Consider the following 13,117-nt stretch of genomic DNA (forward strand, 5'->3'; position numbering starts at 1 on the left):
TAGTACAATTTATACATTTATATAATAACAATAATGCAGTCACATCACTATTTGCAATGTGCTAGGCACAATGCCCCCCCCCCCCGCACACATCATCTCCTTCAATCCTTCCAACAATGCCAAGAAAATAGATCTGAAGAACGTGTAAGTCTTCCTACTCTATTACATGAATTAAAATGAAATCCAAAGATCAAAACACACAAGGAGCATTATCCTAACTACTGGTTACTCTATTAGACATCAGGAAACGCAAGCGTTTTGATTTGAATGTCTTCCTTCTATGAGGAAGAAGGAAGATGGTGACTCAGAACCACAAATTTCTGGCTTTCATCGACAACAATTCCATTCAAGCGTCCAGGTAAAGGGATAATTTAGTGAGTAGTCTGCATTCCTTTTAAAAAAAGCTAATCAAGGTTCATTCACATTCCTTAAAAAAATCCACCAATGGTCACATACGAGTTTAAGTTAAAATGCAACCTAGGGCTTCCCTGGTGGCACAGTGGTTAAGAATCCGCCTGCCAATGCCAGGGACACGGGTTTGAGCCCTGGCCTGGGAAGATCCCACATACCGCGGAGCTACTGAGCCTGCGCTCTAGAGCCCACAAGCCACAACTACTGAGCCCACGTGCCACAACTACTGAAGCCCGCACGCCTAGAGCCCGTGCTCCGCAACAAGAGAAGCCACGACAATGAGAAGCCCGCGCACCGCAACGAAGAGTAGCACCCGCTCACCGCAACTAGGGGGAGCCCGCGTGCAGCAACGAAGACCCAACACAGCCAAAAATAAAAATGAATAAATAATTTTTTTAAAAAAAGCATATTAATCTTTTAACTAGTAGCAGGAAAACTAACACTATAAATGAAAACAGAATTGCAGTTCGTTTCTTTGGAGAATGAAGAATGAGAACAGGTTGTAAAGAGAAAGGATAAAAATAAGTGAGAATAAAGGAAAAGAGAAAATGGAAAAGGAAAAGACAAAGGAGATACACAACAGGGGAGAGAGAAAGGCAATGAGGTAGCAAGGGGATGGACAGGGCAAAGTGAGATAAGACACAGCTAGCGATATGGCTTTTGTCCAAGGCTTGCCAGGGCTCTGGACCATCGCCTCCGCCTGCTAGAGGGATGACTTCTCCGACGGTTTTAAAAAATGCTTCCTGTAACTAAACAGCCTCATTTTATTTTTCAGATTCCTGTGTTTATTTTTAAATAAAAGTTCAAATTTGAAGACTCTGCTCATGGATAAAAGGAACGACTTTTATTTTAGAAATGTACTTTGGAACCTACACATCATTGCTCAGTTTAGTGCTCAAAACCTCAGGGATGTCCCGACATTCCAACCTGACAGTCTTGCCTTTGTAAAGAAGTGAAGACTGCCTCTTTGCACTGTGCCTGAAAATTACACTTGAAATCAGTCTTCACTGATGATGCAAAGCCTTAAAAATACGTTCATCGGCTGGAGGAGTCATCTATCACCAAAGAGAGTTGTTTTCATTCTGAAGAAAACAACACAGATGTGCCCAAAGTGCTGGAAGCCTCAAAGGGACGTCCAAAGTTGGTCATCAGAGAGAAATCGTCCTCCAGCCTGGAGTACGTAGGCGGAGCAACAGCACCTAATACTGGCTCAAAGCCATAATCTATGGAAAGGTCCACCGTGCATCAGTTCAGCCTGGCTTAGCAGACTAAGAACCCCGTCCACCCAACTACCTTGGCCCGAAGGCTTGCTTTTTTATACCCATCCACCTACCCGTCCTCTCTGTGCTCCAATAAACCAGTGGTCCTGACTATCTCTCTCAATACCTTAAGAATCCTTTTATATAAAAATTCATGGGGCTTCCCTGGTGACGCAGTGGTTAAGAACCCGCCTGCCAATGCAGGGGACACGGGTTCGAGCCCTGGTCCAGGAAGATCCCACATGCCGCAGAGCAACTAAGCCCGTGAGCCACAACTACTGAGCCTGCGCTCTAGAGCCCAAGAGCCACAACTACTGAGCTCACGTGCCACAACTCCTGAAGCCCGCGCGCCTAGAGCCTGTGCTCCACGACAAGAGAAGCCACCGCAACGAGAAGCCCGCGCTCTGCAACGAAGAGTAGCCCCCGCTCTCGGCAACTAGAGAAAGCCCACACACAGCAACAAAGACCCAATGCAGCCAAAAATAAAACAAATAAATAAATAAATTTATTTTTAAAAAATTCATTAAATACTGTACAACTCTCAATATACTGATCCTACAAACTGTAACTCTATGAAGTGGTTCAACACTGTGTCATCACCATACAGCAAGTTGTTTCATTTACAGTATCTATTTCACTTCTACTCATGAGCTAATATAATTCAATTTTTTTTAACTGCACACAGGCTGCTAGACACATGTGCATGGCAAATGGAATCTGAACTTAGCTTAACAGCCTCATTTATTCCTGATGGTTTAAATTATTTCATCACAATTAATGACACCCCCTCAGCTTCCTGTGCAGCATGGCCAGATGTTCAGAGACCACAAAGCCACTCTCCTCTTTGACGGCTGGTGACAGGTCGTCCTCTGAAGGATGTTCCCTAGGCACTCGGGCTGGATGGCACCTCCACTGCTTAGCACCTCTCTGCCTCCCAGGCTCTAACCATGCAGAGGAAAAGGCAGGAAGGCACAAGAGACCAGCAAATGCGTTAGCGACAGCAAGTCCCAAGACGCAACCCAAACCTGAAGGGACCTGGTGCCGCCACAGGAGCTCCTAACCTTGCTGTCTCGTGAAAGCACTCTTCGCCTCCACCTTCCCAGCCACTGGCATCCACTGAGGGCCTGGCCTGCTGTCAGTCCTCGGGCACCGTCGAAGGACAACAAAAACATCAGTTTTTCCACAGGGATCCTTGTTGGTCATGGTAATTTTGTGTTGGGGGTTGTTTAAACTTACTCCCCCCATCAGGATCACCGCCTTGTTTTCTAAGAGTGAACGGTTTCTTCAAGTACGATTATTTTCTCTCCTGTTCAATAAGACACTTCCCACAGAAACATGCAACATTTTGGCAACTTGTGGTAAGCAGTTGTGCCCCTTATTCTCTGTTAAGCTTTACTAGGGTATAATCTAACTGACAGACAAAAAGTAACAGACATTCCATGTATACATCTTCATGAGTTTGGCTGACCTCTTTTTCCTAGGCTTAAGTAGGATTTCTTCTTTTCAGGGGCTGTTGGCTTTTTGTTTTCGTTCTTGTTAGGTTTTGTTTGCTGTTGCTTTGTTATTTTTTTTTTAAAAGAACAGAATGAAAAAGAGACCACATTTTTCCTATTCTGAGTCTCACATGGGCAAAGCCATTTACTTTCTTAACAGTAAAAAAACAAAACAAAACAATTTTTCCTCAGAAATTCATAATAGTAATTATCTTACATTCATCATTTGAGTTTCACACACAAAAACATAAATTTGTATAATGACAGGTAGCTAAGAGGGTAGCTGAAATAGTAAACAGGCTAGCACTTTTACAATAAGAATCCAATACTACACTCTAATTTGGAAAACATTTCCATCAACTAGGGAACATGTGGCAGACATTTTATGGATTATTTTTTAAATGTTAAAAAAAATTAAAATGCTGATCTTATTCAGGGAGCAAGGGGCCTCTTCGTTTGCCAAAAAGTGTAATAGGAAAACTGAAAGGCCACCTGTGTCAGCCCACCCTATAGTATGAACACAAGCTATAAGAGCACTTTGGAAAATATTTGTAAACTAAGATGAGAAAAAAAAAAATCAGTATCAATACAGATTCCAAGCAGATGCAAAAGGCTTCCGTGCATGTTAATGATTATGTGTGTGGCCTACACAGGCTAATTTCAGATACCTTCAAAACTCACTATACGTTCTCTTTTATAAGCTATTCGGGATTAAAACTAGGACCTTATCCATAACAACTTTAACAACGGACACAAATACAAGGTAAGCTAACCAAGCCGAACAAGTTGAATTTTCTCTCTCCTGGATGGCTTTTTAGATCTTAAATGACTACTGAATTTTACCAGACATGCTACACTTACTATTTTGACAGTTGTTTATTAAAACTACTTTCCTAGGAAGTCCATAGAAACCACCAGTCTAGTTTTTATCAGAATTGAGACGATCAGAGAGAAGCTGTGATGATGGTATACTTGCAGCAAGCAGACAATAGGAAACTCTTAGCATTCCCAGAGTTGCATCAAATTTTCCATGGACCGAAACTAAAATGAAATCGTTCAATTACTGAGAGGTAGATAAGTAAAATAAACAACTAATTTCATACAGTGGAGTTGGGAGAAAGTCATATGGACCTCATTGTGTTGTCTCCAAACACATTTTATCGGAGGGGAAAAAGGAGCTGAATAAACTTTAAACTCTCATGTAGGGATGTATTGCTTGTGTGTCCCTGGCAGATGTGGAAAGGAGATGAAATGGGCAAGGGAGAATCAAATATCCCATCGCTGCAGGTTTGCTGAGGGAAAGAGCACTGCAAAGATCTCACATCTGGCAATCATTTGTCAATAGCTGGAAAGAGAACGGCAGGAAACTTTCTGGCTCTTGGAGAAGATGAAAAGACAAAAACCATGTGTCACACGCACACCCACACTCTCTCTCTCTTTGCAATGGTACAATGACTACTACACTTATTCTCCACCCCTCCTTTCCCCTCTAAATTTAATGATCTTCAGATATACTCGACTCCATGGTCAAAAACATGCAGTCACTTGACTTGTTAAAGCTGCAGTGTATGTACATTTTTCAAATAAACCCCAGGGCTGATGTTAGAAAATCAAAATCAGTCAAGCATAGACCGCCTGGTACTTTGGGCAGGAATCCTTGTGGTTTAGTCAATAAACAGAATCTGAATGAAAGACACCACAGTAACTAGACAGTAACGTTTTGAACAGTTCTTAACCTTAAGGGGGGCTCAGGCCGGCGGGTGCGCTAGTGACTATGGACATGGCTACCGGTCCCCTTGGATGGCTCCCTCTCCCTGTGACAGGACTGTGCTTGGCACAAAGTCATCTGCTCTTCCTAACACACACACTCAATAAAAAAGTAAACTTGTATTTGAGAGATGCTGGGAATAAATTTGGGGAGGGAACAGCCTGTTGCTGTCGTTGTTTAAAATATTACATCTATTTAACAGGGTGGGAAGGGGGAACCTCAGCTTCCGGGTGTCCGTATAGATGATAACAATATAGAAAGTTGGTTAGCTTCATTATGAGTTCACAAAAATGACCAGCTTTGCCCCATTAGGTTTACCATGTAATAAAAAGTTTTCAAGACAACCCACACAAAATTAATTAACTTCTCCCAAATCACAGGAATGTAAACCTGTTCGTGGTGATCGATAGACTTCAATGGGCAGCTCTGCTTCGCCCTTATGCTGCATTTAACTAGCAGCCGCCGCCGTCCCTGTGATTCTGTAAGTGAATGCTGCAGGTTGTTTAATAACCTGGCAAATTCACAGTAGCTTGTCAAATTATTACAGGAACAGTGTCATCACTAAACAAGCCTGATCACGGTTAATTACAATGTAGACTAGACAGCAGCCACAATTGTTCATTAATTACAGGAAGCAGCTCATTTAAATTTTATGGAAATTTACATTTGCACCCCAGTATGTCTGGGGAAAAAAAAGTGATCCTTCACGCGTTCACAGAAGGAGTCTGTGGTTTATGAAACATCACAGTAAATTGTGACTAATCGGGTACTGAAATATTGGTTCATTATTTACTCCAATTTTCTAAGCACTTTAGTGGTGAAAAATACCAAGTCAAACCCCACATCTTGAATTCCCAACCAGGAAAGGAACTGTGCTAGGCTAACTGTAACAACACACGATGAGGCACAGTGAGACTAGAACAGTCACTTTTATGATTAAAAATAAAATATTTGGGACTTTCCTGGTGGTGCAGGGGTTGACAATCCGCCTGCCAATGCAAGGGACATAGGTTCGAGCCCCGGTGTGGGAAGATCCCACATGCCACGGAGCAACTAAGCCCGTGAGCCACAACTACTGAAGCCTGCACGCTAGAGCCTGAGAGCCACAACTACTGAGACCCGTGTGCCACAGCTCCTGAAGCCCGCACTCTGCAACAAGAGAAGCCACCGTCACGAGAAGCCCATGCACCGCAACGAAGAGTAGCCCTGGCTCGCCGCAACTAGAGAAAGCCCGCGCGCAGCAACAAAGACCCAATGCAGCCAAAAATAAATAAATTTATAAAAATAAATAAAACAAAATAAAATAAGATATTTAACAGCAATTAAGGGAGGTCTAAACTAGAATAACAATTTCCCATAAAATAATTATGTAAGAGGACAATTTTGAGAGCCTATGCATCAGTTAACCTCCAGAGCTAAAGAAAGTACACAGTTTCATATGTACTTCAAAAGCCACTGAAGGAAATCAAGAAAATTAAGACAGTAAGTCAAAGTCTGGATTTCCAGCTACTTTTCTAAAGCAGGTATATTAACACAAAAAAGACAGCAGATGCCCTTGCAAAAGTCAAGTCACGCTCAGACTTCAACAATGACAGTCATTCAAAACCAAGGGTATGTTCGTGAAGGAGTGTCAGGGATCTCGGGATTATTAAATGATAAAGTTGCTAAGTCACCTGAAATTTTAAGGATTAAAAGGACAGGGTTAAAAGAAAGAAGGTAAGAAGAGGAAGGGGCTCCATCGGTCCTGAGAATTCATGTCAGGTGAAAGTACAAAAGTAAACCACATATGGGTACTGTGTGTCTAAATGAAAATCCTTCACAGAAAAGGATATAAACAAGCCAGAGCTCCTAAATCGAGGTGTACAAGAGATTATTCTCAGAATCAAGAGGCCAAACATAAAATCCTCTCATGGTTATAATGCCTGGCCCTGGGGGAAAGTCTGAGATCCAAGAAGGAAAAGTAAACGACGCTGGCAAGTCCTATGATGAGTTCCCAGGAGTGCAGAGTTGGACTAAAAAATAAGAAATGGCTCACTTGATAGGAAAAAAGAAAAAAAAAGACCAGAATGCACATGCCATGGCAAAAATGAAAGGACTCTAAGCTACTCTTGGAACTGTTAGCTGGTGAAGAATATATTAAGTGTCAACTTTATTATGACGGACATAATATGAATATGTACCAGATATTATCCAAATGTATGGAAGCCATAATTAGAAAAGAAGAGGAGAAAAGAGAGAAAGAAATGGTTCAAGTGGGTCCCAGTTAATTCACCAATGCTTTGTAGTTGACTATCTTTTCACATATTCATCTTTTCCACTCAGTCCACCAAAGTGCTATTGCAATATGAGGAATCCAATGAAATGAGCACTTTCTTTTCTTTGCCCAGTAACTTGGTCTTCTTTGCAAGGCCCTCGCTGAACTGTCAACTCCACAATCTGTTTAGCTACCTACGACCACGGTTTCACTTCAACATGTAAATATACATTTTCTCCCTTGGTATGTCGAAGTAAAGTGCTCCATTGGTCTCTTTCAGTTTTATTTCACGCACACCCACATCTGCAAAACCCATCGCTCTTTGCTCCATAACTCAAGGTTCAAAAACAGATTATCCAACAGCCACCCATGACAGACCATTCCAGGTGACGTGTTTGAAGAACATCACTCGTCCTACCCGAAGGGGTCAAGGATCAGACTACTCTTCACAAAAAGTCTTCCATCACTCTGCATATATGTGTCACACACAAGCTGTGCACTTTCTAAAACTGGGAAACGCATGATCATGTCTCATACGTGCCACACCTGCTTTTCTGTTGTATCATAGCCATATGTCGCCCAGACAGTACCAGCTTGTGGCACCGCTGAGCTCAGGTGGCCTTCCCTAGGCCAAGAGCAGGTGTGCAAGAGATGATGTCCCTTCAGAGTATCGTAAAAACTGAAACCTCCTCCGACCACCACTTCTGCCATCACGCCCACTGTGAAGTCAATTTCTTAAACTATTCTCTTTTCTCATTTGGGGTGTCTAAATCAGTAAAAAAACAAACAAACAAAAAAATGTTTTAACACTGAGCTCACTACGCTCATCCCCTAAGTCTTAAAATTTAGAAAATGACTCCAAATAGAGGCCCTAAAGAATAGTATGGGTTTGCCCACGCAAGGGGGTGCCACCCATACTGAAACTTCAGCCTCCATCTTTGCATCTTTGGCACACACATTCCGTAACTATTAACAGGTACCTGGAAGTGGAGATAGGCCTTTGGCCAGGATGTCATATTTATATTTTTAATCTGCAATACACCACACTGTTTCTAATTTCTCAAGACCACACAACGAATTCCAAGTCAATACTTTCATGAAAAATGTGCTTTGTAAATAAACTTAATATTACACCAGAGGACATATCTCCCAATCTATGAAGAAGGAAGCTACTTATCATTAAGTCCTATTTTTCTAATACAGCGCCCAGCTGAACGGCTTCCGTTCTCCTGAGCTGGGAGACCACAATGCAGGAAGCATGACTGGCTCCCCAGGTGTCCCCAGAGCCTAGCATCATTCTTAGCACTTGATAATGATGATTTGAAAAAGTGAGAGCTAAGATTTCCTGAGTGCCTGTTACGTGCCAGGTCCTGTGCTAACTGTTAGGCATGTGTTATAACATTTAATCCTCATTCACCTAGTGTGGGAAATCTCCATTTCACAGATGAGAAAGCTAAAGCCCAGTTAGGTTGAGGGACTTGCCAAAGATCTCATAGCAACTGTGTCAACCTAGGTAGGCAGCCTTCAGAAACCACGTTCTTATTCACTGCAGTACATACTAAGTCTTGATTTCTTGAGTGAGTAAATGAATGATCTCTAGTTACATACAACTTATCCTGAAAAGGACTTCTGGCTGCACAGATGCTACACCGGGCCCTCTGTTATACCTGTCTCAGCAGTTGCCTGTCTCCTGATGGCATCTGATGTATCTGCACGGCCTTCAGAGACCACTGTTACTGTCACACCACCCCCAACTGATAAAACAGTAAGACTCCAACCTGGACTTCCAGCCTCTGGTCTGGCTCCTCCAGGTTTGGGCAGAAGTCTGCACCCAGCACTCTGCCAGCACATGCCACTGGAACCTGGGGGAATACGGCCAAGTTAGATGCTGGCTGTGGAGGCTGTTGCAAACTGCACACAAACACACTTGACCCAGGCAGAAGCAGGGACATCCCAACTGCAGTTCTGAAACAGAACGGCTTCCATCACGGCTTCACAGGTTTTTGACACTCAGTAGGTCAAATATATTGTAAATATCACACACCCACGTTTATTAACTACCAAAAGGTAAATTCTAAAAAGAAAAAAATCCACATAAATTTTATTGCCCCTTGTATCCACAGCCAAAGCAGGCACTTAATATCTGTGGACTGTAGAAGGAGGAGGAGAGAAGAAGGAAAGTCAAAAGGAAGGAAGGGAGGAAATGAGGGAAGGGAAAAAGAAACAGAATCTCTGCTTGAAATTGGTGACTTTTTTTTCTCTTTTCATTTTCTTAAGTGGGAGTTAAGAAAACTGCATTCTGTAATGTCTAAAGTTCCTTTGCACACTTAAAATACCAGTTCACATTTTTTTTTTTCTATTCCTGGCATGGGCTAGTATTTATCAACATGTATTATTTACTTACTGTATTTGAGCTACATTTAAGAGGTTCATTTTACGTCTGCTCTAACACTAAAAATAACAAGAAAGCTATGACTTAGTAAATGTTTCTCTGTATCTAGAATCCTACAACGAAAGCCGCTAAGATTCCCTTTCAAAACTAAGCTACCTATTACAATTAGTTGCTCTCATCCTGAAATATTACCTACGTATTAGTCACATGCTTACTTCATTTAAAAATTTTTAAGATAAAGAGAATTTAGATTCCATTGAAACCTGTTTTCTGCTTTTTAAATGCTTCTCTAAATCTCTGCTCAGTATTTCCAAACACATACTACCTTCATTAATCATACAACTATCTATGTGTATCAGAATCTCAGTCCATCAATCAGCTTCATCTCACCTGTATCTTCTTTCCCTCTCAAAGCCCTCCTTTGGTATTTTGTTTTATTTATTTTTTTAACTCCAACTGGGATCATCTGTGCCAATCAATTTCCTTTGTTCAGAGATCAGTTTTCAGCCAAGCATGCTGTCTTAGAAGGTATTTCCTTCTTTCTTTTGACCCACAAATCTGTTCACTTCTCCAGATTTAAGCAATTTTCAATAAACTCCACTTTGCAAGTTTACTAGTGAATATAACATATATATTTTTAAAAAGTCAACTCTTCAAACATTTTCAGGTCCAACTTTCCTATTCTTTTCAAGTGTCTTATTCTTTCTTCCTGCCTATTTCCATAAAGTGACATCAACAGAATATCAGCTGTCTTTGAAATTAACCACTCTTTACCGACAAATTTCTTCACCTGGAGCCTGAGAAGGAAAGGAAAAGGAGGTTGCATTTACTGAGCACTTGCATTGTGCCAGTCACCATGTGGGTAACTTACATTGAGATTAACCCTTTTTTTCCTTTCAACCATCTTATGGGATCTGAGCATCTCCATTTCACAAGAAAGGGGGAGCTTTAGAGTAGGTAAATAACTAGCTCAGGGGCACATGCTAGAAAATTACAAAGCCCAAACTTAAGAAATGAGAAAGAGCGAGAACATATTTCAAAGAAGTTAATGAAAAACATGGAATAGTTGCTTTTAGTAGCACCCATTCTAGAGGCATTTGCTGATGTTTCATATGAAAGAAATTACGAAGAAGACAAGGAAATGAAGAAAGTGTCACAAGAAATCAAGACCTACTACTCGCTCTTTGGTCTGGGACAACATCAGCAAGGTTAAAGGGGATTTCTCCTCTAACTTGAGAAATGAGAAAGAAACGGGTCATGGAGAGGAATAGAGACACTGCATCTGTGTTGTGTCACCCACAGAACAATGCTGATCCCACCCCACACTGACACATGGTGAGGGCACCAATGAGTTGTGCAACAGTAATTCTCCCTAGGGTGCAAGAGAAGAATTGGGGGAAAATTAGTTAGAATATTCCATATCAAAACAACCCCCCCCCAAAGTTTCCTATAAAACCTTAATAAACGTGACTACTTAACCGATTACAGCAGATAAGCCAGAATGCATATGTTGCAAATTAAGTGTAAATAATACTTTATTTCATGTACACGAAACAACTAGCACTTACCTTAATATTGTTGACCATGTCACAAAGACAAAGTTTCTAGTTCCTTTTTACCCTCACAGAAGGCATTTCATAAACACTCTCAAGAGGAATGGAGAAAGTTAAACAACTACAATTACACTCAATTACAACCTCAAACACTTAGAAATACACAGTTGCTGAGAGAAAACAAAAAGGTCTGTGAGTTAAGTTGGAAGGAAACTGTGCCAGGCTACTGGAATGTTTCAGCTATCCAAATCACAAAAAGGAGCTAGGAGGAAAGCGAAGAGTGCTCTCCATCTTAGAATCCCAGGATTTCTGAGCAGAAAAGAAAATCCTTCTGATCTGTGAAAACGGACTACCTTAAAGATGAGAAAATTGAGATTTGAACCAAAATCCACATGGTTTCACTCATGAGTTCACCATCTAACAATACTCCCCCTATGTCACCCACCACAATTAGAGTCATCAATTATCAGACAGAGAAAAAGTATAAGGGAAAGGCAAGCTATATCTGTTTCCAGTTCATCAAAATGTCCCAAGGAAAATACACAGGATGTAAAAGCTTGATAACCTAATTAGGTATAATTCAGCACACCTAGACAATTAGGCCTTTTGATTCAAGAGCCTTAGCAGTCAGCCAACTATCTATAAGCAATCAAAACATGCCTGACAGAAACAGCAGACCTAAAAATTTTTTTGGGCCATGCCCCACGGCATGCGGGATCTTAGTTCCCCAACCAGGGATCGAACCCGTGCCCCCTGAAGTGGAAGTGCAGAGTCCTAAACACTGGACAGCCAGGGAATTCCCTTTAACTCATTATTACTCCATTTTAAATTAAGATACTAAAATAGGATGTGTACCTTCTGTTTTCAATGGAATTGAAAATTCAAATTGATTTGGAGAATTCCAATTTTATCCTCTTGTCTTCATGCTAGTGTTTAGTGTGCATTTCAACATCATACTTTAAAACAAAGTTCTACCGTGATTTTCATAAAATGTTCACTGTGATTTTGATCTCTGAAACGTAGTAGGACTAAGGGGACATTTTATTTTTTTATTCTTTGTTGCATCTTTGTATGCTTTACTCTTAAAGTAATAAAAACATTTAATTTAAAAACAGAGAAAAAAACTAAACTGATCAGCTAGTATTTCTAAACAGTAGGCTGCAGGTTTCATTATGGGATGGTAATTGTCTAGAACTCATCTAAATTTCATTCGGCTGGTGCTATAACAGGAAGTAAGAGGCCTTGAAAGGGACCCTCGAGAATCCCCAGGGAAGCTGGAGCTGAGTGCATATCTACTCTCCTGTAGAGACCTCAAAGGAATCACGGTGTGCGAGAGAGCTATTTACAACTTACTTTGTGTATAATCAGCAGAAACAAAAGATATGACAACAAGCATAAAGGCCTCTCTCTCTCTCTCCTCTCAGGAGAATTCAACAAGGGAGGGCCAGTGGGCATTCACTTCAGTGTCAAAAGGGCTTCCAGAAAACATATTTTCCGTGGGGCAGGGAGGAAATATGGCAGGCTTCCTACACACACACACACACACACACCACACGCGCGCGCGCACACACACGTTCTTTGTTTACTGAGATCATACATAAAGACTGTTAGGGACCAGATTTCTGAAAAGAAGACATAAAAATCTCCACATTGTAAACGGGAGCTACCATTCAAAATACTTGAATAAGGTGGGTAAGCAACAAATGAAGAAAGAAAGAGAGGCAGAAGTGATAACTTGGGAGGAGAAACGTGTTACCAAGAAAAGGTCTTATAGAATCTGGGGTGCTTCTTGCAAAGTCAGGGCCCATTTGAACTTTAATTTTATTTTTAAACATTAAACATTCAGGCAGGCATTTGCCTGATAAGCACTATAAAAAGTCAGAGCCTAAATAAATTAACTAACTTCCATGCCATCTCAACTCTTTGGTGAAGGTGGCCGTAAGCCCAGAGCCGTTCTGAAGTGTATGTGTTTTGGTAGCTTCCGTCT

At 41.2% G+C, this 13,117-nt stretch overlaps 1 protein-coding gene across 1 annotated transcript in view; it reads right to left on the reverse strand.

Moving 5' to 3' along the window:
• Positions 1–13,117, reverse strand: part of BNC2 (basonuclin zinc finger protein 2) — a 418,491-nt gene that overhangs the window by 236,931 nt on the left and 168,443 nt on the right. The window contains exon 3 of the mRNA XM_030840635.2: positions 8,964–9,047. Within this exon, the coding sequence (XP_030696495.1) occupies positions 8,964–9,047 (84 nt within the window). The remainder of the gene's footprint in view (positions 1–8,963; positions 9,048–13,117) is intronic.

Source organism: Globicephala melas, chromosome 6, assembly GCF_963455315.2.
Source record: "Globicephala melas chromosome 6, mGloMel1.2, whole genome shotgun sequence".
Taxonomy (NCBI): Eukaryota; Metazoa; Chordata; class Mammalia; order Artiodactyla; family Delphinidae; genus Globicephala; species Globicephala melas.